Source organism: Artibeus jamaicensis, unplaced genomic scaffold, assembly GCF_021234435.1.
Source record: "Artibeus jamaicensis isolate MK-2021 breed Jamaican fruit bat unplaced genomic scaffold, CSHL_Jam_final contig_1803, whole genome shotgun sequence".
Taxonomy (NCBI): Eukaryota; Metazoa; Chordata; class Mammalia; order Chiroptera; family Phyllostomidae; genus Artibeus; species Artibeus jamaicensis.
Genome location: NW_026521356.1, coordinates 5529070 through 5554459, shown reverse-complemented (window position 1 = coordinate 5554459; position 25390 = coordinate 5529070). Strand labels below are relative to the sequence as shown.

Genomic DNA, 25390 nt, shown 5'->3' with positions numbered 1-25390 from the left:
GATTCAGATGTTGGCACTTTTGGAAGTATCCCAGAGTCTTTTTATACTCTCGTCATTCTTTTTTAAATTCTTGTTTCTTCATTCTGTTTTGATTGAATGTTTGTCTTCCTTAAGTTCCAAATCATTGATTTGAATCCTGGCTTCCTTCCCTTTGCTGCTAGTTCCCTGTGGATTTTTCCTTATTTCACTTAGTGTAACCTCCATTTCTTCCCTTGTTTTTGCCATACTCAGTGAGTTCTCTGAGTATCTTTATCACTAGTGTTTTGAACTCTGCATCTGATAAGTTGGCTATCTGTTTCATTTAGTTTTTTTTTTTCTCTGCCCCAGGATTTTATTCTGTTCTTCCATTTGGTCTTTATTTCTTTGTCTCCCCAACTTGGCACCCTCCCAGTGTTTATTTCCGTATATTAGGTAGAGCTGCTTTGAGTCTCTAACTTAGGGAAACTGTTAAGCTGTAAGGGGCAGAGCCTTAGGTATTATTCTCCAAAGTGGTGCAACATGCTTCACTACTTTGTGGTACTGTGTGTTGAGGATTGGGGAGGGGACAGTGCCACTGACTGGCTTTACTTGCCCCATTCCAGTCACTTCACCCACTTCCTGTATGCAACTGGTGCCCTCCAGCTGTTGCCCTTGTGGTAGTTCCAGGAGTGGGTGGGTTTGTGTACATTCTAGATCCACGAGGACCCTTTAAATGGACTCTCCTGAGAAACTGGCAGTTTCTTCTGCTGCCCCAGCCCTGACTGGTTTTTACAGCCAGAAGTTGTGAGGCTTTATGTTCCTGGCATGGTAACCCTGGGCTGCATGGTCTGGCCTGTGGTTGAAATTGCTCACTACCAAGGTCTCCCTGCCAGTTTTTATCCACCACATGTGAATGCGGGATAGCCTGTTCCACCACTGCTGCCACTGACACATTCCCATGCTGCACTGTGCCCTCTCCGCCCTGGCTCCCGTCTCCACCCCTCCTACCAGTCTGGATGAATACACCCTCTCTAAATCAGTGGTTGTCGGACTTCCATACGGTTTGATTTTCTGGCAGTTCTGGGTGTTTTTTATTTTGAGATTAGTTGTGATTCTTCTTGTGGTTGTGCAAGGGGATGAAGCATGTCTACCTACATCTCCATCTTGACTGGAAGTCCCAGGATTCTTGATTGATCCTTTTTTTCCTTTAGTATTTTGAATATGTTGACCTAATACATTGTGTCCTCTAAAGTTTCTGACAAGAAATCTGCTCATTTTTTTTTATGGAGAAGCCCTTGTGTGTTATGAGTCACTTCTCTCCTGTTGCTTTCAAGATTCTCTCTTTGTCTTTGGAAAGTTTGATTAATGTTTCTAGGTGTGGGTCTCTTTGAGTTCATCCAACTGGGAATTTGTTCGGCTTCTTAGATGTTTATATTCATGTCTTTCATCAAATTGGGGGTGTTTTCAGCCATTATTTCTTCAAATGTTCTTTGTACCCCTTTCTCTTCTGCCTCTGAGACTCCCATGATGTGTCTATTGGTCTTCTTGACGATGTCCTAGAGGTGCCTTTGGCTCTGTTCACTTTTCTCCAATCTATTTTTTTCTGTTCCTTAGCCTCAATAATTTTCATAGTCCTATCTTCTAGTTCACTGATTCTTTTGACTACTCAAATCTGCCTATGGATACCTATATAGCCATGTGTTGCATAATGATGGTGATACATTCTAAGTGTGTCATTAAGTGATTTCACCATTGTGCAAACATTGTATTGTGCAAACATTGTAGATGGTACAGCTAACACAAAGCTAGGCTATATGGTACAGGCATATTTCTACTAGGCTACAAACCTGTACAGCATGTTACTGTACCAAATACTATAGGCATTGTAACACAGTGGTAAGTATTGGCATGTCTAAATATATCTAAACATAGAAAAGGTACAGTAAGAATGTGGTATAAAAGATACAATATGGTACATTTGTATAGGGCACTGACCATGAATGGAGCTTGCTGGACTAGAAGTTGCTCTGGGTGAGTCAGTGAGTGAGTGGTAAGTGCAAACGAAGGCCTAGGACATTACTGTCCACTGCTATATACTTCACAAGCCCAGTACACGTAGGTTTGTAAAGTATGCAGCAGTATACAGTAATTTTAGCTGCACTAAATTTCTTTAAAAAGTAATTTTTTCTTTAATAATCAATTAACCTTAATTTACTATAAACTTTTTACTTTATAAAAGAGTTTAATTTTGACTCTTTTGTAATAACCCTTACCTTAAAAACATACAATCACATCATAGAACTGTACAAAATATTTTCTTACTTTATATCCTTATTCTATAATTTTTCTATTTTTAAAGGGTTTTTTTTCTTTTTAAACTTTCTGGTTAAAAACTAAGACACAAGCACACACATTAGCCTAGGCTTTTATTGGGTCAAGATCATTCATATTACTGTCTTCCACCTCCGCATCTTGTCCCACTGGAGGGTCTTCAGGGGCAATAACACGCACGGAGCTGTTCTCTCCTATGACAGACAACATGCCTTCTTCTGGAACACCTCCTGCAGGACCGGCCTGAGGCTCTTCTTCAGGAGGTGTCACTCTTTTCAGAAGTTTTGCCCATTGTGGTTTGGTTGGTATGTTTCTTTTTTTCATCATAATTTGATTGTAAGCAGATAATGCACCATGAACATTTCTATTAATAAACACCATTTGGTGTTGGGTCTAGATTTTCAAGAAGTGTGTTAAAGTCTGCAAAACTTTTGTTAAACTCTTCACTGTTAGTTTTGTTGAGAGTTCTTATTTTTCTGCAGTTTCCTTTTCTCTTGCCTATTCTGCAGCTATGTGACCCTGTTCCAGTTCCAACAATTCCTCATCAGTTAATTCCCCAGGAACTGCCTCTGCAAATTTCTTAATGGCATCCTAACCCACACCCAGGTTGAAGTTGTTTTCCAGCTCAACCACAGCTTTGTTGATTTTTGTAATCTCCTTATCCTTGGAAAATACTTTGAAGTCATGGAAAAAATTCTGAGCATCTTCTTCCAGATGCTGTTCATATACTCCTTGGTGACATGACCCCATGTCCAAGCCAGGTTCTTGATGTCATCATATATGTTGTGTTCCTTCCAGAATTGCATTGTTGTCTTCTTAGTGTCTTTGTGAGTTGCAGCAATAGCCTGAGCAAAGGTCTTTCTCAAGTAGTAGGTCTTAAAAGCTGTTGTAACTCCTTAATCCATTGGTTGAGTCAAAGAGGTGAAGTTTGGAGGGCGAAATACCACTTTGATATTGGGATGAAGATCACCAATAAAAGGAGGGTATTTGGGGGCATTATCAACTATTAGCAAAATCTTGAGAGGTATGTTGTTCTCCAAACAGTACTCCTCCATCGTGCTGGTGTAGTGATTCAGGAAGACATTGTAGAAGAGGATCTGGGTAATCCAGTATGTGTGGCTCCTGCCGTGCGCTGGCAGTGTGTGCGTACTGACATGCTGGAAGGTCCTGGGGTTCTCACGGTGCCAGGTCACAAAAGATTTTGATTTTTTGGCCTGCAACATTGCCCTCAAGCAAGGCTATTACCCTGTCTTAAAGGCCTTGAAACCCGGAATTGCTTGGCTTCCTATGGAGGGAAGTTCTTTCAGGCATCCATTTCCAGAACAGGGAGGGTTTTTTATCCATAATGAATATTTGTTCTGGAAAATAATTTTCTTCCACAATCAGCTTACTTAGATTTTCCTTCACATCAGCACTCATAGAACTTACCACTTACTTTCACATTATGTTACGAATATTGAGTCATTTAAGACATCCAGAGCTAGCAGTAAATGAAACACTGTAGTTGGGTCCAGTCTTTTCTCTCAAGATCACAAACTTTTTGCTGTGGCCCTGATTGTCATGGTGCTAAGAGAGATACATACAATTCTGTGTCTGGTCTCCAATTCTGGTCATTAGAAGTTTCTCTATATCTGATATAGTCCTTCTTGAGCTTTTGTTAGTCTTGTTGCCTTCAAGGAACTAGACCGTTTAACAGATACCATGCTTTCATTCTTGCTTTTCAAGATCATAGCTGTGGCGGAATGGGATGTGTCTGACTTGCGAGCAGTGACCATCACTGATTTTCCACTTTCACTTTTAATTTTTAATCACTTTTAATTTTGCAACAGGTTAATCATTCAACATGGCCTCTTACCAAAAACTCTAACAGTGTATTTTGTCTGCTTAGTGACCACAATTGATGGAAACACAAGATTAAGTAAAGCACAGAAGAAATAGATGCGGTCAGAGGTGTGGTAAACATGAAATGTATGAGGCTGCTGCTGGCATAACACAGTACAGTTTTACAGCAATTTTTTTGTAAGTAGAAAGATGACACTCTAAAATAATAATAAAAATATAGTATAAAATATAAACCAATAACAATCATTTATTATCAGTATCAAGTCTTATGTACTGTTCTTCATTGCATGTGCTATTACTTCCTTTCACAGGACGGCAGTGCGGCAGGTCTGTTTAGACCAGTATCACCACCGACACGTGAGTGACATGTGCTGCAGCGCTAGAATGGCTCTGATGTCACTAGATAATAGAAAATTTCCAGGTCCATTATAAGCTTATGGGACCACTGTCATATATGCAGTTTATTGTTGAAATGTCATTATGTGGCATGTGATTTAGTGAATTTTTTATTTCAGTTACTGTACTTCACAGCCCAAGACTTCTTTTTTTTAGGTTTTCTATCTTCTTTTTATATTTTCATTTTGTTTATACATTATTTTTTTGACTTTATCCATCTCTTCCTTTAGTTCTTTGAGTATCTTGAAGATAGTTGTTTTAAAGTCTTTGTCTGGTAGATCTGCCACTGGGTCTTTTTCAGGACAGTTTTCTTTTTAAATCCTCACTCAATGATATGTTTATTGATTTTTAGAGAGAGGAGAAGAGAGAGAGAGAGAGAAACACCAATGTGAGAGAGAAACATTGATCAGTTGCCTCCAGTATGTGCTCTGACCAGGGATCGAACCTGCAACCTTTTGGTTCACAGGATAATGCTCCAACCGACTGAGCCACCCAGCCAGGGCAGGGGTGGGGGGTTTGTTGATTTACTTTGTTTCTTTGAATGGGCCATACTTCCTATTTCTTTGAATGCCTTGTAATTTTTGTTGAACCCTGGACATTTGAATCCCATAATGTGGTAATTCCGGAAATCAGATTCTCTCCCTTCCCAGGGTTTGCTGTTTATGTTATTGTTTTTTGTTATAGGCTGTTGCTATGGCAAGGATTAGCCTGAGGTATAAATGTAAGGTCCTGTCTGGTCTTTTCTGAGCCATTCTCTGGGCATGTGTGGTTACTTTCTAATTTTCCCTACATATGCAGTTGTTTTTCTGATGTCCTAATCTTTCATGTCTGACTTCCAAAAGAAAAATAAAAAGGAAAAAGGGGGCTCTGGCTCTTTAAACATTATGGAAGTCACTTCATCCAGAGGGTGCAGGGCTTGCAACAATGGGGGTGAGGTGCAGAAAAACTGGCTGCCCACCTCTGTCTGCACCTCTGTGATCAGAAACCACAGTCAATATCAGAGCAACCAATCAGATTTTCTATACTTGGAGAACGGGGTCCTTTTTGCCCATCCAAACTCCTGCAGCTCGTGTGCGAGCTGCTCCAGGAACTCATGCATGCTGCCTGCCATGAGGATGGGGAGGCAGATGGTAGCTGCTCCTGTGCTAGGAGCTCACATTGACTAAAATTATACAATGTACCATCTGAACCTTCCCCTTGAAGTTGTAAGTCTTCGATAGGCTCCAGAGTTCCAAAACAGTTACAGCGTCATTGTGCCAGTGACACTGTTGCTCAGGTGGAGAGACAGATTCCTGGTGTCTCCTGCTCCACCAGCTCCCAGAATCTTCTCTAACCTCCTGTCGTTCGTAAGTCACCAGAATTTTCAGACCTGAGTTCAGTTTGCTGGTGGTCATGGTCATCTGTTTCTACTAAGATCATGTATACAAAACATTGCCAAGCACATATAAGCACGATATATCTCCTTCCATATTGTTAACTAGGAAACTCTCCTTGAGACAGTAAAATTTCTTCTTTCTCAGTATAACTGTGAGATTGCTAATCAGAGGATTAATGACCACCCTAATTCTTATAAGAAAGGGTGCTTGTTTGTTTGTGTGTGGGTTTAGTAGTTTTACTCTGTCGCCCAGCGTATCTGTTGAGTCAGCTTCTGTGTAGTAGATTTTAAGCTATGATTTCTAGGGATCAGAATCTATGTTTCTGGTCCCCTTTATACGCATGGAACATACATAGTACCACTCATAAATGTTTGATCTCCTATTTCAAAAGTGGAAAATTTCTAAACATTTACAAAAGAAAGAGTAGTATAATGAACCCTGGAGTACCCAAAACTGACTTTCGACACTTAACAATTTATAACCAGTCTTACTGTATCTGTACTCCTACCCAAGGCCTATCCCAATGTTATTTCAAAGTAAATCCAAGGTATGTAAATGTCAGTCTTATGGGAACTTCTTTGTAGGTAATTCTGCTTTTCTCTTGCTGCTCTTAAGACTCTCTGTTTATCTTTAACCTTTGATATTTTAATTATGATGTGTCTTGATGTGGTCCTCTTTGGGTCCAGCTTGTTTGGGACTCTTTCTGCTTCCTGGACTTGCATGTCTATTTCCTTCACCAAATTAGGGAATTTTTCTTTCATTATTTTTTCAAATAAGTTCTCAATTTCTTGCTCTTCCTCTTCTTCCAGCATCGCTATGATTCAGAAGATGGCATGTTTGGAGAAGTCCCAGAGCCTTCATATACTGTCCTTGTTTCTTCGAATTCTTATTTCTTCTTTCTCTTCTGGTTGAATGTTTATTTCCTCCTTATGTTCCAAGTCGTTGCTTTGAATCTTGACTTTCTTCCCTTTACTATTGGTTCACTGTGAATTTTTCTTTATTTCACTCAGTGTAACCTTTATTTATTGCCTTATGTTTTTTTTTCCTACTCAGTGAGTTCTCTGAGCATCCTCATCACCAGTGTTTTGAACTTTGCATCTGATAGGTTGGTTACCTCCATTTCACTTTGTTCTTTTCTGGGGTTTTGTTATGTCCTTTCTTGTGGGTCATATTTCCTTGTCCCCTCAATTCGGCAGCCTCTGTGTTTGTTTCTATGTATTAGGTAGAGCTTCTTTTACTCCCTGTCATTGTAGTATGGCCTTTTAGAAAAGGCACCTGTAAATTGTATGGGGCAGAGACTTAGAAAATTGCCAGGGTGGGGCAACAAGCTTCACTGCTGTGGCTCTGTGTGGGGAGGGCTTAGAGAGGTGACAATGCTGTTACCTGGCTTCTGGAGGTTTGCCTGGCACTCACCCCATTTCCAGTCACTTCATCTTCTTTCCTATGTGACTGGCACCCTTCCATGTGCTTCCCTGGTCCTGAAACCCAGAGCGGGTGGGTTTGCATATGTTCTAAGTCCACGCAGGCACTTTAAACTGTGGAAATCCAGCAGTTTCTTCTGCCAGCCCAACCCCCACTGGTTTTACAGCCAGAGGTAATGAGGAATTATGTTCCTGGTGCTGGAACCCTGGGCTGTACATTCTGGCCTAGGGCTGGGATTGCTTGCTCCAAAGATATACCTCCCACATTTTATCTACCACTGTAAATGTGGGACCATCTGTTCCGCCGTCATCTCTGCTACCTCTCCACACCATACCACCTCTCTGCTCTTCTCCATGACTCCACCCCTCCTACCTGTTTAGATGAACGTGGCTTCTTTAAATCCGTGGTTGTTGCACTTTCATACAGCTCAATTTTCTGATGGTTCTGGGTGTTATTTGTTTTGAGATCTGGTTGTAATTTTTTGTATGGTTGTGTGAGGAGGCAAAGCATGTCTACCTACACCTCCATCTTGATGGGAAGTCCTGGGTTTATTCTGATACCATACTGTTTTGATTACTGTAGCTTTGTAATATAGTTGGAAATCAGAATGTGTGATGCCTTCAGCACTGTTCTTATTTCTGAAGATTTTTTTTGGCTATTTGAGGTCTTTTGAGATTCCATACAAGTTTTAGGCTTGTTTCTTCTATTTCTGTGAAATATGACATTGGAATTTTGATGGGGTGTTGCATTGAATGTGTAGATTGTTTGGGTATATGAATATTTTTCCAATCTATAAACATGGAATATCTTTTCATTTATTTGTGTCTTCAATTTTTTCATCAGTATGCTATAGTTGTTAGTGCACAGGTCTTTCACCTCCTTGGTTATATTTATTCTTAGGTATTCTTTTTGATGCAATTATAAATGGGATTGGTTCCCATTTATAATTCTTATGATATTTGGTTATTAATTATCTCTTTTTGTGATGTTAGCAGATGATATGTTAGTATCCCTTAATGGTGATATTCTAATTCTATAATTTCTTCTCCCTTTATTGAATATAATTCTTTTATAAAGTAAAATGTCTTGTTATCAATTATTTGGATACTCCAAAGGGCCATTCTTACAGGAAGCCATGATAGATACTTGGTTTGTTTCCTTTATTTAACAATTTTCAAATGACTTGGTTCCATAGCATTTTTCAAGGGTGTAAAAATGAGTTTATTACTTTAGAATTTTATGTGTTCATGGATTTAAGCACATTTTATGTATTTGGTAAGTGAGAGCATCAAAGCAACATATGAATTCAATGCAATCCCTATCAAAATCCCATTGACTACTTTTTCAGAAATAGAAAAGCTGATTCTAAAATTTATATGAAATTGTGAAGGACCCTGAATAGCCTAAAACAATTTTGAAGGGGAAAAATGAAGTTGGAGGACTCACACTTTTCCATTGTAAAACTTACTTCAAAGCTACCATCATTGAGTGGCATAGGGATAGGTACATAAGTTGACAATAGAATTGAGGTTCAAAAATAAACCGAAACATTAATGGTGAACTGATTTTCAACAAGAGTGCCATGACCATTCAGTCAGGAAAGTCTCTTCACCAAATGGTGTGGGGACAACTGGATATTTAAATGTAAAAGAATACGTACAGGGTACGGTGGGCAAAAGTATGTTTATAGTTGTGGGTTTGTAAAACAGTTTATTCTTGTATTATTATTTATTAATTATTGTGTTATTTATTTGTATTACAACTGTAAGCCTACTTTTGGCCACCTGTATATACAACAATAAACTCAAAATTGATCAAAGATTTAAATGTAAAACATAAAACTATAAAACTCTTAGAAGAAAACATGAGAGTAAATTTTCATGACCTTGGATTAGCCAATGGGTTCTTAAATATAATGCCAAGAACACAAGTGACAAGAGAAAAAATAAGGTGGACTTCATCAAAATTAAAAACCTTGTGCTTGCAAAAGTCTATCAAGAAATGGAAAAAACAACCCACAGAATGGGCAAAAATACTGGCAAATCATATCTATGATAAGAGTGTAGTGTTCATATATAAAGAATTGCTATAATTCAACAACAAAAAGACAAATAACACAATTAAAAATAGCCAAAGGAGTTGAATAGACATTTCTCAAAAAAAGATAAAAAAGATATACAAGCCACCCATAAGCCCATGAAAAGATGTTCAACATCATTAGTCACTAGGGAAATGCAAATGAAAGCGAGAGTGATATACCACTTCATATTTGCTAGAAGGGTGGTAATAAGTATAGTAACAACAAAGATGGAAAAGAACAAGTGTTGGTAAGGATGTGGAAAAACTGGAACCCTGGTGGGAATGTAAAATGGTGTATGTGATGCAGCAAATCCACTCCTTGTTATATACTCAACAGAAATGAAACCAGGAACTAAAAGAAAAACTTGCACATGAATGATCATGGTAGTGCTATTCATAATAACCAGTAGTTGAAAATAACTGAAGTGTCAATCAGCTGTCAAACAGGTTTACAAATAAGGCATATCTATGTAAATGAAATATTATTCAGCCATGAATAGGAATGACCCATGATGGTACAATATGGATAGATCTTGAAAAAATTATGCTAAGTGAAAGAAAACAGAGTCAAAAGACCACATATTGTATGATTCCACTGATGCATAATATCCAGAATAGACAAAACCATAGAGATGGAAATCGGTTAGTGGTAGCCGAGGGTGGTGAGTCAGAGTGCTGATGGGTACAGGCTTTTTGGTGCAACAAAATATTTTAAAATTAGTGGTGATGGTGGCACAACTTTGAGAATGTACTGAAATCCACTAAATTGTATACTTTAAAGTGGTGAATTTCGTGATGTGTGAACTGTCTATCAATAAAGCTGTTTTAAAATGAGAATATTATAAATAACATTTTATATTGTTATAAACACATGCAACAACTTAGATTAAATAAAAATATTCTTTGAATCACTAAAACTAATAAAGCAGTCTCAAAAAGAAATAGATAACCTGAATCATAAGCAGAGATTATATAATTTGATAAAAGTTTTATTTAGTAAATAGCCTATTTAGAAATTGAATTTGTAGTTAAGAACCTTCACACTCTGAAAATGCTAGGTCTAAATACCTTCACTAATGCACTCTACCAAATATTTAAGAAAGTGATGCCAATTTTATAGAAACTTCTCTAGAAATTCAAGACCGGGAATACATTCCAAATACTTGTATGATGTCAATATCACTTTGATACTGAAACCAGACACAGATATTGCAAGAAAAAAAAAAAACTTAAGTCAATATCCCTCATTAACATAAATGCAAACATTTTAAACATTTTAGCAAATCCATGTTTAAAATTAGACTATATCATGACCAAATGAGGTTTATCCCAGGATGCAATGTTGGTTAACATTAAAAAATCAATCATAATATTAACAGACTAAACAAAGGAAGAGAAACCTCCCTGATTTGGAGGGCAGTTTTTCCATAGACCTGGAGTAGAATAATCCTTTAAAAAGAACTTCGGTTCCGTTGGTGTGGCTCCGTGGTTTGAGCACTGGCCTGTGAACTGAAAGGTCACCTCCCAGTCAGGGCACATGCCTAGTAGTTTGAGGGCCAGGTCTCCAGTTGGGGGTGTGTGAGAGGCAACTGATTGATGTTTTTCTCACACATAGATTTTTTTCTCTCTCCCTTCCCCCTCTTAAAATAAATAAATAAATAAATCTTTAAAATGAATTTGGAAGCACAAATATGCTATGGTTTCCATATTTGTAGATTTAAAAAAAGTTCTATGTAAAAAATAAGTTCTTAGTGTTGTAGATAAGGTTTGCTATTTGAAATATTTATTCTTCTGACTAGTCTCATTTCATCAATACATAGATATTTGACTCAATAATTGATTTATTTCTGAAGTTTTGTATAAAATCCAAATTCAGTAGAATAAACAATATACTAAGTATAGCTGGGAAAATTATTTTAAAAGAAATTTTGTTATGTATTTTAATCCCTTATCTAGTACAATTTTTTATTATGTTATGCAGCTTAAATTTCAGTTTTCTTAAAGTAGCAGCACTTTCAGTACCTGAAAGTGCTACCTCTTCCTGTTTTCCCATTTCTGACCATTATTTTGTGAAAAAAACCTAAACTCCTGTTTTTTAGTACCTTTTCCTTCATTATTCAACTATATCTATTATAATTTCCTATTTATAACATATTTATAACTTAAAAGCACCTTGGTATTTCCTAGGTTAAGGAGCTATATAGGAAGAGACTTCCGCCAAGATGGAGGCATAGGTGGAGAAGTCGTGCTTTCTCTCACAACCAAATTTAGAGACAACTAAATATTAGCAACAGAAAACACAGCCAGAACACAGAAAATTGAACTTTTTGGAAGTCTGATAACAACAAATTCTTCAGCCTGACCGGTAAGAGGGGCGAAACCAGCAGCTGTCGGAGAGGGGTTACACAGAAAAACTCGGTTAGACGGACTCGGGCGCGTGGAACCCAGGTGCAGGGTTGGACCTAGTGAATGACCGAGCGAGCGACCGCGGGGAAACAGCAAGGGAGCAGGGCTACGGGTTGACTGTGGTCGCGCTTTCGTGCGCAGATAGACAAGCGAGGGAGTGGGCGGTGAGACTACGGGACTGAGCACGGCCGCAAGGCTAGCGGCAGCACAGGGCGTCACCATTTCCCCGCTCTGACCCCGCCTCCACATGCAGCGTCATAACCCAGCAACCTGAGTGGCCCCGCCCTGGTGAACCACCTAAGGCTCTGCTCCTCACCCAGCAGCAAGAAACAACAGAGGGGGTCGCCATTTCCCCGCTCTGACCACACCCCCACATACAGCGTCACAACCCAGCGACCTGAGAGTCCAAGGCTCCACTACTCATACTGGTGATCAGGATCCTCACAGAACTGGTTGATTATAGCCACAAATTAGACAAACATATGAAGGTGAAACTAATTGAAATGAATGGAATTGCACAGGAAACCAATAGCAATGAAAAGAAAACTGGGACTCAAATCAATGGAGAGGACCAGAAGAAAGCAAATAATGGCCAAACAGAAAAGAGTGAAGAAGCAAGAATTCAAAAAAATGGGGAGAGTCTTAGGAACCTCCAGGACATCTTTAAATGCTCCAACATCCGAATTATAGGGGTACCAGAAGGGGGAAAGGCACAGCCACCAGTGGAAAACTTATTTGAACAAATAATAAAGGAGAATTTCCCCAAACTGGCAGAGGAAATAGACTTCCAGGAAATCCAGGAAGCTTAGAGAGTCCCAAAGAAGATGGCCCCAAGAAGAAACACACCAAGACACATTATCATTACATTAGCCAAGATTAAAATGAAGGAGAGAATCCTAGAAGCAGCAAGAGCTAAGGGGACAGTCACCTACAAAGGAGTTCCTATCAGACTGTCAGCTGATTTCTCAAAAGAGACCTTACAGGCAAGAAGGGGCTGGAAAGAGGTATTCCAAGTCATGAAATCCAAAGACCTACAACCAAGATTGCTCTACCCAGCAAAGTCTTCATTTAGAATGGAAGGACAGATAAAGTGCTTCTCAGATAAGATCAAATTCAAGGAGTTCATCATCACCAAGCCCTTATTATATGAAATGTTAAAGGGACTTATCTAAGAAAAAGAAGTTAAAAAAAGATGAACAGTGAAAGGACAGCAAACTCACAGTTATTAACAACCACACCTAAAACAAAAGCAAACTAAGAGGACAGCTAGATCAGGAGTGGAAACATAGAAATGAAGATCTCAAGGAGGGTTAGCAACAGGGGAGTGGGAGGAGGAGAAGGGGAGAGAAGGTACAGAAAATAAGTAGCATAGACAGTAGATAGAAAATAGATGGGGGGGGCAAGAATAGTATGGGAAATATAGAATCTAAAGGACTTGAGACACATGGTCATAAACTAAAGGGGGGGTAATAGTGGGGATGGGGGGTAGGGTGGAGGGGAATGAAGGGGGGATAGAACAACTGTAATGGCATAATCAATAAAAAATAAATAAAAAAGCTATATAGGAATATAACTAAATGTTCAAACAGATATTTAACTTTTTATTAAATTTCCCCCTCTTGTCCTTAAACAGATTTTTTTACTCTCACTTGAGGACATTTTTCCATTACTTTTAGAGAGAGAAGAAGGAAGAGAAACGTCAAAGCAAGAGAAAACCATCAATTGGTTGCCTCCTATACCTGCTCAGACTGAGTCTGAACCCACAACCTAGGTATGTGCCCTGATGGGAATTGAACCTGCAACCTTTCAGTGAAGGGACAATGCTCCAACCAACTGAGCCACACCAGCCAGGGCCCCTTTTTGTTCTGTTAAGAAGTTAGGTAACAATGTGGCTGTCCTAAAGAGGTATATAGTAAACGGAATTTATTGCCTAATGTAAGTTAGTAAACCTTAAATATTTAGTATGATAACAACACCAAGTACTGTTTTTCCTTTCTGCTGTTCTCTGTAACATTCAATTTTTTTTGTTAACAGTTTAGGTTCAAAGGGGACATGGATACTGAAGGAACTAACTGAAATTGCTTTCTTTTTTCTAGTCCCTAGCAAACTTGGATAAGTAAATAATAATAAAGGAGGTTCGAAGCAATACCTAAAATTAGATTTTTTGAATGCTCACTTGTCTCCTATAGCCTTGAATTTTATGATAACATATAAACAAAAGCTGACTGTGCAGTTTCTGTCATTAATAACAGAAGTATATTGACTATAATAGAGTGACAGAGTGGTTATAGTCAGATTTTGGAATTAAATAGAAGTGGGCTCTTAAGGTAGCCCCACCCCTGACCAGCTGCGTGATCTTGGGTGAGTAACTTAAAGTTGGTAAGTCTTTGTTTCCTCAGCCATAAAAAGAAGATAATACCACCTCGTAATTACTGTGAGGAGTAAATGACATAAAGTAATTCTATGATATATCAATCCCATTGTTCATGTTATTTTTTTCTGAGGGAAGAGACCAAACCTTATTTACTGTCACATTCCCTGGGGTCTGCCCACTTTCCCCCCCAACTGAACAGAATTTCAGATGGATTTAGCCATCACCAGGTGTCACCGAGAACTGTAGGCTATTCAGTCTGGTTTGTCAAAGTAGCCTCTTTTGTGACCCTGGGGACCAGTGCACATCTCTAACTCTTTACCGAACTCCCTACTGAACTGCACGAGGAAATGAACAATGCTCTTCAAAAGCCTGCCTGTTGGTCAACAAACTGCAGTATATTGCCTTTCTTAGCTAAAGTGACCATCTCATCAAGGTTAAAGAAATTATAACTCCCCAACAGAAGCGAGAGTGAGGCCCCATAGTCACTGGTAGGAATTATAATGTAAATGAAGGTGAGTCCCTAAGAACTCTATATGCCAGACTAGTTGAGGATATCTTTCTACTCAGAGTAATAGCACAGTGTTACTCAAGAACACCGATTCAGTCTAAGTGGCTGAAGACAGAAGGAATGCTCATCTCATGAGCACCCAGACCCAGGAGAGAGGCTAGGAAAACAGAGGCATCCCTTGTCCCATCCTTGAGAGTTAATCAGATAGGCATGGAGGTTGAGAAGGCCCGTAGCATCTTAGGGAGAAAACATGAGTCTCTCCAATACTCCATGCCTCCAATGATTTACCTGGGAAAGGGGACCAGTTCAACTATGGGAAGAGAGTCAGAGGCTGACCAGAGAGGAAACGGGCTTGTCCTAGACCCTTTCATGAACCTTTATGTTCTAAAATGAATGTAAACTCATGACCCCAGTGGGGCTGTGGCTTAGAGACCCCTAGTGGAGAATATCAACCAAGCTATGTGGTCAGAGGCTAAAATAAGGTAAGAGAAAGAGAAAAGTTGTTTTGAAAAATGAAATTACCAACCTATAAGGAATCATATCAATGAGCATCTTGCTGGTTTCTGTGGCCATATTTATCTGGTTTGCAAATGCACTGAAGCCAAGGACCTGTAGGGGTTAAAAAAAAAGGCATACAATCATGTAAGTATTACTTTATGTATTGCATCCAGGAGTGGAGGCGCCCTTAGCTCTGGCAGGACAGGGAACGAAATGTGTGTCAGTCCCTAGGCATGAAGGCTGGAGAGAGAGGCAGGGCCAGTTCCATGCAACAAGGAAGGCAGAAGTCCTCCCTGACTCTTTCAGTTCCCAAAGCTCTTTTGAGCACTGTAGCCTGAATGAAAGGCAGCTTCAGCCATACAGTGGGGACACATGAATGCCCTGGGGTTCTCTTTCCATACCAACTATGAACATCTGGCAGGGGTGTCCAACCTTTTGGCATCTCTGGGCCACACTGGAAGAAGAAGAGTTGTCTTGGGCCACACATTAAATACATTGTGACATGTAATCACAAAAATATTTCATAATACTTTAAGTAAATTTACGATTTTGTGTTGGGCGGAATTCACAGCCATCCTGGGCTGCATGGGGCCCAGGGGCTGCAGCTTGGACACCCTGATGGAGCAAATATAACCATGTTTTCAGGTAAGAGCTGTATCAAGTCCTCAGTTTTCAGTAAGGTGTAGGTGCGCTGTGCTCATATAAATAAGTCTTTTGGGGATTGTTGAGGTATGTTGAGAACTGTGTTACTGACTAACCTTTAATAATATGGAACAGTATTTTATAACATAAGATGAAAGGTCTTTAGCAAAGCAATTACTTGCCTTTTTTCCTCCCCATTCATTAATTTCTAAAGTGGCAAGTCTCCCTTTCATTTCAACTAGAAGGAAAATAGATAATCTAGCTGCTGTTATACCTCGTAAAGACCTCACATCAAGGCAAATTATACCATGGACAATAGAACTCAATACCTAGGATTTAATTTTTTTAATTATTGATTTGAGAGAGAGAGAGAGATTTGTTGTTCTACTTATTTATGTATTCATTGGTTGACTCCTGCATCTGCCCTGACCAGGGATAGAACCCACTACCTTAGTGTGTTGGGACAATGCTCTAACCATCAGAGCTACCTGGCCAGGGCCCTCAATGCCTAGGTTTTAAAATAATAACTATATTGTTGCTTTACCCCATTTTCCTAACATATAAATCTTTTCCAGCATCTGCTCTGAAAGTTCAACCAGACACTTAGCAGGGCAGCAGCTGCTCTAGCTGTGGTGCTGTGACCAGATGAAGACCCCTTGGCAGCGGAAGCTCAGAATGGAGGGAAGAACCTGGATCATGGCTTGAGTCAGAGAAGACAAGTTTTGTTCTTTGTGTAGTTAAGGGGCAAGAAGTGTGGCAGATAGCCAAGGAACCCTTTTATTTCCAGTGTAAAGATAATACTTGCTCATAAAGGAAAATGGAAAAAATATGAAAAATTAACAACCAAAACTAAATCACCCAAAGGCAACTACTACTGACACTTTTTTCTTGATATTTGCTGCACAGTTTAACTACAGATATGCAAATAAACGATAAACATATGGTATATATATGCAATTATATATATATATATAATTTCTTATAGCTAGTGGACTCGAATTATTTGTCAGTAGATGTTACCTGGATCTCAGATACAGCCTTGAAAATGTTCCTCAGACCTGAGACTACCACCTGAAGGACAGGCCGGATTGGAGGGGGTGTGAAGGCTGGGGCCGCACATCAAGACAGTAGTGTCTTGATGGGCGCGGTGAGAAGCTCTTTATGCTCCAGGCCGGAGCCACTATCATCTTCCTTCTCCCATTTTCCTCACCAGCAGGGGAAATATGATGTCTTTTTTCCAGTTCTAAACTGCATCTCTAATGCTACGGGGCAGAAAGTGTTCCCAATCACTTGATAAGTGTATAAGTAGCGTATTGTAGACTTCGGTAACCTCTGAGCATAAATTAAGTCACAAAAAAGTTTAATATCTAAGTTGCAATGATTCTGGGTCTTCAAGGACTTGTATCACTGGGCCTCAGATTCCTCCCTCACTTCACTTCATGGCGCATCCTAATTATTTACAGATTCCCTAAATGGATGTCTTAGCACAACCTATCTGTCAGCCACAGTAAGCCCACAGCACCCTCTGTGCTCTTACTTCCCTCCTTTCCTATTTCATTGCTTTCGAGTTTGCTTGAAGGAAAATAGCACTACCATTCCTGTTGCTGACGTGTCTTGAGAGAGCACTGGTTTGTGACAATGTGGGTAGGTCCTGAGGGCATCATAAGTGAAATGAGCCAGACAGAGAGAAACAAATACTGCCTGGTGTCACTTATATGTGGAACCTGAAAACAAAGCCAGTCACACACGGAGAAACAGAGAGTAGAGAAGTGGTTGTGGTGGGGGAAATAGGAAAAAGCTGATAAAAAGGTGCAGACTTTCAACTATGAGATGAATATGGTGTGAGGAACTAATGTGTAACATGAGGACTGTAGCTGATAACTCTACTGTGTATTTGAAATTCGATAAAAGAATACAGCTTAAAATGTTCTCTCCCCCACCCCCCAAAAAGATGAATATGTGAAGTGATGGATGCGTTAATTAACCAGTTGGGGGAATCCTCTCACAATGTACATATACATCAACAGGATGCACAATTTAAATGTCTTACAATATTATATGTCAGTTATACCTTGATAAAGCTGAACGAAATGAGACAGCTGACGTCTGTGATGCCATCTGCTGGTGGTTCCAAAGCCTTGGGTTCCTGAGGAACCAGACCTGGGTGGGGTTCCAGGGAAAGGAGAGGTTGCTTCTGACTCCACTCCCCAAACTCCATTGCACATCGCCTCCTGGGTGCCAGGGCACCACTATTTGTGCACAGTGCTTTAGAAACTTTTTGTAAAAGAGGACCTTTAGCCTTTGTTCTTTATGAATGAATAGCTTTTCAACTACTTCAAGGAAGAAAGAATATGCACCTCTAGAGAGGCAAACAGTGATGAGACAAAGCTTAGTCTCAATTTCCGAAGCAGTTCCCATGCTCTTTCAGGCATGAACTGAAGAGACCTGGATTAGTTAGTGTAGAATAGGTATGCTGTGGCAACATAGAAACTATGTGATCTTAACATATAAAAGTTGTTATTTGCCTGCACAAAGTCCATTGTGGGTCTGTGTCTCTCCAGGGCAGCTTCTTTGCAAAGGGCGCCTCAGGGATTCAAGCTAATTCTACCTGCAGATGCTGTCATCCCAGCAAACAGCCCCTATGATTATCACAGCGGGGGAAGGAAGTACATGGGGACTCACACCTCGTCTCCCATGCTTTGGCTCCAAAGTCACATGGTCTTGCCTAACTGCAAGGGGGGCTGGGAAATGTGGGGGAGCACGAGGATGTTTCCCAAACTTTAAGTATCTCTGCAAGAGAACACTTCTTAAAGGGAAAATAATTCTTGAAGACACCCAAAGATTCACCTATCCTAATATGAGAAATACTGACTTAAAAAATCTTAAACTTAATTTATGAAAATGTCTGTATCATTTGAAAATTTTAATTATAACTGCAAAAGACAAATGCCATCAGTGGAATTTTTAGTAAGAAACAAGAAATGTTATTATTAGACAGTAGTGAGCCCTGGCTCTGCCACTTATTAGTGACGTGGGTTAGGTGATGCCTTTCACACCTCATCTCCTTTGGTGTCTGTACAGTGGTGTGGAGGGAATACGAGGAGGCCGAGGCACCGCATGGCCGCAGCTAGGCCAAAACAGAAACAAAACTTCTACAGAGAAGAGGATGGAAGTCCACCAACACTCAGCATAGGCCTGCCATACATTTGTTTGGAAGATGAAAAGGTAAATAACTGAAACTCTAGAAGTATCAACTGCAGTTGACTTTGGGTGGTGCAGTTATAGGGATTTCTTTCTTTTTCCTTCTTTATGTTTTGCAAAATTGTTAGAATGAGCCTGTATTGCTTTCAAAAGGAGGAGAAATCTTCGTATTTAAATAATATTAAAAAGAGGCAATAGATGAAAGTCCTTTGAAAATAAGTATGTTTTATAAATATAAGCTAGCATTTAAAACTAAATGTATTCTGCTTTGTCACAATTCAACATGTTTTTTAATTATTATTTTTATAGTCTTTCCCTTCCTGGGTTGCTTTTTATTTAATTTTTTAAAATCCAGGTACTTTAAATGATCTGAATCATGAATTTGGGGCGTGAAAACACCTACCAGAAAAGCTTCCATGGGAAACTCAATGGGGTACTGATTGAAGGAAATTCTGATGCACTTGTTGATTCTCAGAGTGACAACAGCAGTTAGAAAGAGTAGGATGCTGGTGGAATTAGCTTTTGGGAGAGACATACAGTAGTTAACTAAGTTCTGAAAGAAAACAAAATTACAAAGTCTTAGAAAGAATATATAATTGCTTAAATCTAGAAAATGACACTTTTTAGATTAGTTCAATAAGAAATCCCTAGGCGGTGTTGCTGGGCTCAAGAGTCTTGACCGAGTGAGCAAATATGTATTTTTTCAGTTGAAAACTGATATTAAAAGATCGTAATGTCCAAAAAGGAAAGAATACACTTTATATATTTCAATGTAACACAAAGGACCCAGGAGTTCCGTTTGTTAGCCTAATCTGTATTAATTTTCCCAGACCATATATGTACTTGAGCTTGGCTCCTATGCCATTCCTGCATTCAGGGATTACATATTAATTTATGTTCTTTAGGTATCTTAGGATACATGTCTGTTATGAGGCATGTAATGGGAAGAATTATAATAGATATAGTATACTAAAGATCACAATTTAGTGTAAATCACTTTAGTTTAAAAAGCTGGGCAACATGCTTTAATGCAACTGAGATCAGGCCTCAACTGGTGTCTCCAACGAATCAAGATTGTAAATCGAGGAAAGAGAAAATTATTTCCAGACCCCGCTGACCCAGCTGCCTATGCAGGAGACTCCCCACTCAGATCCACTTCTTTTGGGGGCAAGAGGAGGGACATTTGTAATTTGGTTGAGAGTAGAAACTACTCACATAGAAGAAGGAGATAGGACCACTGTGGAATTGAATCATAATCCCGAAGATGCAGGTCAGCTGGGACTGTATGATGTGTATCGCCGTGGCAGCCAGGTAAGCACTGATTGCAGCCTCTGGAAGGTATGTGGTCACAAAGCCGAAACCTAACATGCCCATTGACAGCTGAAGGGGGTTCAGATGAAAAAGAAAAACAGAGGCAGAATGTCATCAAGCCAGCAATGTCACCAGTTAAATTCTCTTTAGTGGCTTTCCAACAGGAAAGGCAGCCCAGGCCCCTTTCGTGACTCTTCCATTTCTCCTTCCCTAGTCAGCAGTGATTAATGAGACACCGCAGACCCTCGGCCTTCATTTGGAGGCAGCCTATGGGCACCAGACCACACTTCTTTCTTCCCTCACAAGCACCTAAGCTTAATTTTTGGCTCTAGAATCCACGGACCTTGTTGACTTAAGGTTAACGGTAACAGAGTAATCAGAATATGCTTTGCCTTCCTGAAGAGCCTTTTCATTAGAAGCTCTGAGAACCCTTTCCAGGAGACATTAACATTCCTGTGAGGAATGAAGCTTTTCAAAATGGAAAAGACAATTTAAACAATTTGAGCTCCGACTCAAACTTCTGGGCTTTCACTCTTACCTTTACTAAGAGTAATTAAATGGAATATATGTCTTCAGGGTTATATGTATGTTATATATGTGTATAGAATAGTATTTTACATGCACATATGCATATAAAACATAAATATTTTAAATGTTATATATAATAAAATAAATTGTGTATATTTCTAAATATACACAGGATCTTAAGTACAAATATCAAACTATTAATAGAAGTCATCTGTGAGGAATGGGATGAAAAGTTAGTTGTAATACTTTATAATTTATACCTTGTTATTTGAGATTTTTACAATATAAATGCCCATCTTTAATGATAAAAACACAATTGGAAAATTGATGCATGAAAGGTGGACCCCAACCCCCTTAAGAGAGTAGGTTCAGAAACTGGCACGGCTCATGAAGAAGACGGGAAAAACACCCCAAAATCTTGAAGCTTGCTATTGTCACCACTTTATCTTCCACTGGACTAGACGCTCTCAGAAAACAAACTTGGAGGAATAAATCTTTTAGCTTTAAAAGCTTTTTGTTTCAAAGCTTCCCATCAACTGGGTGCCGTGTCTCAGCCTTAACCTTTGGTCACTACGACTCAATACGCCCCTCTACTCTAATCGGGCCAATCCACTTTCTGTCTTTTGTGATTGGCTGAAGTCTACTTCTGTGCTTATGCATGAACCCCTCTTTTAAAAAAGATTTTATTTATTTATTTTTTTAGGAGTAGGGTAAGGGAAAGAGAAAGAGAAAGAGAAAGAGAGGAATAGAAACATCAGTCAGTTGCTTCTCCTAATCACTCACACTGGGGTCAAACCTCGCAATGCAGGCATGTGCCCTGACTGGAAATGATCCAAGGACCTTTCACTTTGCAGGATGACACCCAACAAAGTGAGCCACACCAGTGAGGGCATGAACCCCTCTTTTATTGGCATCTTTGGCAATCCATGTCCATCACCTCTTTCAAGAGCTTAATAGAACACCTCTTCTTTAGGAAGCGTGATGAAAAGAGCAGGGTTCTTGGGGATGGAGAACTTGGCTTCAACCCTAACTCTGCCACTCCCTGGTTGTATGAGTTTGGACACGTTAACTAAATTCTTTGAGCCTCAGTTCACTAATCTATAAATTGTGAATAATAACACATTATGTTTCAAGTGGATTACATTACACAATGTGTAAAACACTTAGCTCAAATCTGAAAATAGTACCAAATACAAATACCTGTCACTCATTCTTCATGCCATACTTTCCTGCCACCTTGTAAGTGGGAAGTACAAGAGAGGGACACCCTCAAAACAGAATTTATTTATAAAAATTGTGTACTTATTCTTGCATGTTTAAACTTCAGTCACCTTTAAAATACTGTCCATTTGATGCAATACACCTACTGAGACATTTTTTCCAGTGCTCAGAACAGTTCTTTGAACTTGTTGATTTTGATGTCTTTTAGTGTTGCCATTTTTTGGTTTCACCTCTTCCACATCAGCAAGACATTTCCCTTTGAATACTTTTTCATACAGGGAAATAAAAAAAAAGTTGCTTGGGGTGAGATCAGGTGAATAGGGAGGGTGGGGCAGGGGGTCATGTCATTTTTAGTCAAAAACTGCTGAACACTCAGTGTGATGTGTGCAAGTGTGCTCATAAATCACCCACCATGAAGTGGGCAAATGCCTTGAGTCTTTAGAAACAATTCACTGAAGCCTAACACAGCCTCTCACAACAACACCAGCTGGTATACTGATACACATGGGTTCCTAGAACACTTGTTTAGTGGGGGAAGCCTGTACTACAAGGAGCCTGTCCTCCAGAAAATAATTCTGGTTTTGGGGGTCCCCTCTCTTATCTATAACCATAGAACTCTTTCTTGCCCAGCTGTTATGTGGTATCAGAATCTGTATTAACATAGTTTTCTAGGAAGCCATTGTCAATCACTCAGACTTGTCTTGTGACATGAAACCCATCTGCCATTCTTATAGAAAGCAAGCACTAAATGTTCAATGAATGAAAGGCTAAACAAATGGTTACTTCCCACACAACTCCAATACAACTAAAGATTATTCCTTTATTTTATATGTTTATGACACTAAACTCTTCATTTCTATTAATATTAGTTTGTACTTTATCTAGAGCACAGATTCTGGAGGTAGATCACCTCTGAGCCTAAATTCCAGTTTGGGATCTTACTAGCTAGTTAAATTACTAATTCACTTAACCTCATTGTACATTTGTTTCCTTAAAATAAGGACCATAGTAATATCTGCCCTCAAAAAGGGAGAGTTATGAGAATCAAAAGACATAATATATGTAAAGTGCTTTCAACAATGACTAGCACATAGCAATAAATGTTAGACATTGTCATATAGTTTAGAGATCTTTAAATTTATACTTTTTATTTTTGACAATTGTGAGTTGATAGGCATTTGTCAGAAACAAAACCAAGAAACCTGGTGCACTCTTTACCTGATTTTCCCTAATAGTAACATCGTGAAAAACTAGAGTGCGATGCCGCAATTAGGATGCTCAATGATTCCATCACCACAAGGATCCCTCCTGTTGATCCCCTATAGCCACACCCTGCCTGCCTCTCACCTCCCATCCCTACTCCCAACCTCATTCTCCTACCTGCACCCTCATCCTTTGTCCCTGGCAACAATCTGTTTTCTGTTCCCATAACTTTGCCATTTCAGGAATGTTACATAGGAACATGAGTATGTAAGCCTTCGTATTTTCAATCTAATTTATTTCTGTTCTTCATTATTTCCTTACTTCTGCTTATTTTAGATCTAATTTGTTCTAGTTCTTCTAGGTTCTTGAGGTGGGAGCTTAGACTATTAATTCGAGCCCATTTTTCTTCAACTGTATGCATTTTAATGCTATCAATTTCCCTTTTTCCCTTTCAGTACTACTTCAGCTGTGTTCTGCAAATTTTGGCATTTTTATTTTTCATTTAGCCTAATGTATTTTCTAAAATTTTTCCTTGAGACTTACTTTTTAACCTGTGGGTTATTTAGAAGTATGTTGTTTAATATCAAAATATTTGGAGATTTTCCTGTTAACTTCCTGTTACTGAGTTCTAGTTTGATTCCACTGTGGTCAGAGAACACACTGTAATATTAATTCATTAAAATTTATTGAGGTTAGTTGTATGGTTCAGGATATGATTTATCTTGGTATATGTTTCATGAGTCATTAAAAAGAATGTGTGTTCTGCTGTTTATTAGATGAACTGTTCTGTAAATATCTCTTAAACCCCGTTAGTCAATAGTGTTGTTGAGTTTTATTATTTCCTTGCTGCTTTTCTGTCTAGTTGTTTGAGCAATTATTGAGCGGAGTATTGAAATTTCCAACTGTAACTGTGAATTTGTCTGTTTCTCTTTTCAGTTCTATTAGTTTTGCTTCGCATAGTTTGTAGCTCTCTTGCTGGGTGCGTATATACGTAGACCTGCTGTGTCTTCTTGGGAGAGTGAGCCTTTGGTCGTTGTATAATGTCCTCCTCTACCTCTGGTGATTTTCTTTGCTTGGAGATCTATTTTATCTGATATTAATAGAGTCACTTCTGCTTTCCTTTGATTCATATTTGTATTAAATCTTTCTATTCTTTTACTTACAATCTGTCTATATCATTATATTTGATGTTTTTTATAGACAGCATATTTTAAAACATGTCAACCTCTATCTTTAGTGTAAATGTTGCTATATTGGGGCTTATGTCTGTTATTTTTCCTGTTTGTTCTGTTTTCATTTCTCTCTTTCTTTTTCCTGACTTTGGTGGGCTACATGAACATTTCTAGAATTCCATTTTTATTTGTCTATATTTTTTGAAGTATCTATTTGTATAACTTCTTTAGTGCTTGCCTTAGGTATTACATTATATGTATATAACTTACTACGGTCTATTGGTATCAATATTTTACCAGTTCAAGCAAATTATAGAAACCTTACCTCTCTTTATGTTTATAAAAGAATTGTGTTATAATTCTGCTTCAACCATCAAACATAATTTAGAAAACCCAAGAGGATAAGAAAAATCTATTGTATTTATTCACATTTTCACTCTTTCACTCTTCCTGATGTTTCAAGAATGCTTCTTTTATCATTTAATTTCTTTTTTTTTTAAGATTTCATTTATTTATCTTTAGAGGGGAAGGGAAGGAGAGAGGGAGGAAATCAATGTGGTTGCCTTTCTGCCGCTGGGAACTGCTGCTGCATGTGCCTGGGATGAAAGGGTTAGTTTATTTCTTAGGGAACTTTCTCTAGCCATTTTCTTAGGGTAGGTCTGCTTATGACAAATTCTCCTAGTTTTCCTTCATCTTGAATGATATTTTCAGTGAGCATATGATTTTTTCTTTTTTTATTCTTTTATTTTTATTTTATTGATTATGCCATTACATTTGTTCTATTCCTCCCCTCTGTTCCCCTCCACCCTGCACACCCCTCCCCCACCATTCCCCCCTTTAGTTCATGAACATGTGTCTCAAGTTCTTTGGATTCTATATTTCCCCTACTATTCTTCCCCTCCCCCCTATCTATTTTCTATCT

At 38.9% G+C, this 25390-nt stretch overlaps 1 protein-coding gene across 1 annotated transcript in view; it reads right to left on the bottom strand.

Moving 5' to 3' along the window:
- SLC26A8 (solute carrier family 26 member 8) overlaps positions 1-25390 on the bottom strand; it is a 74484-nt gene that overhangs the window by 22418 nt on the left and 26676 nt on the right. The window contains exons 5-7 of the mRNA XM_037146256.2: positions 20249-20413; positions 19437-19586; positions 15219-15301 (exon numbers count right to left, since the gene is read on the bottom strand). Of these exons, the coding sequence (XP_037002151.2) occupies positions 15219-15301; positions 19437-19586; positions 20249-20413 (398 nt within the window). The remainder of the gene's footprint in view (positions 1-15218; positions 15302-19436; positions 19587-20248; positions 20414-25390) is intronic.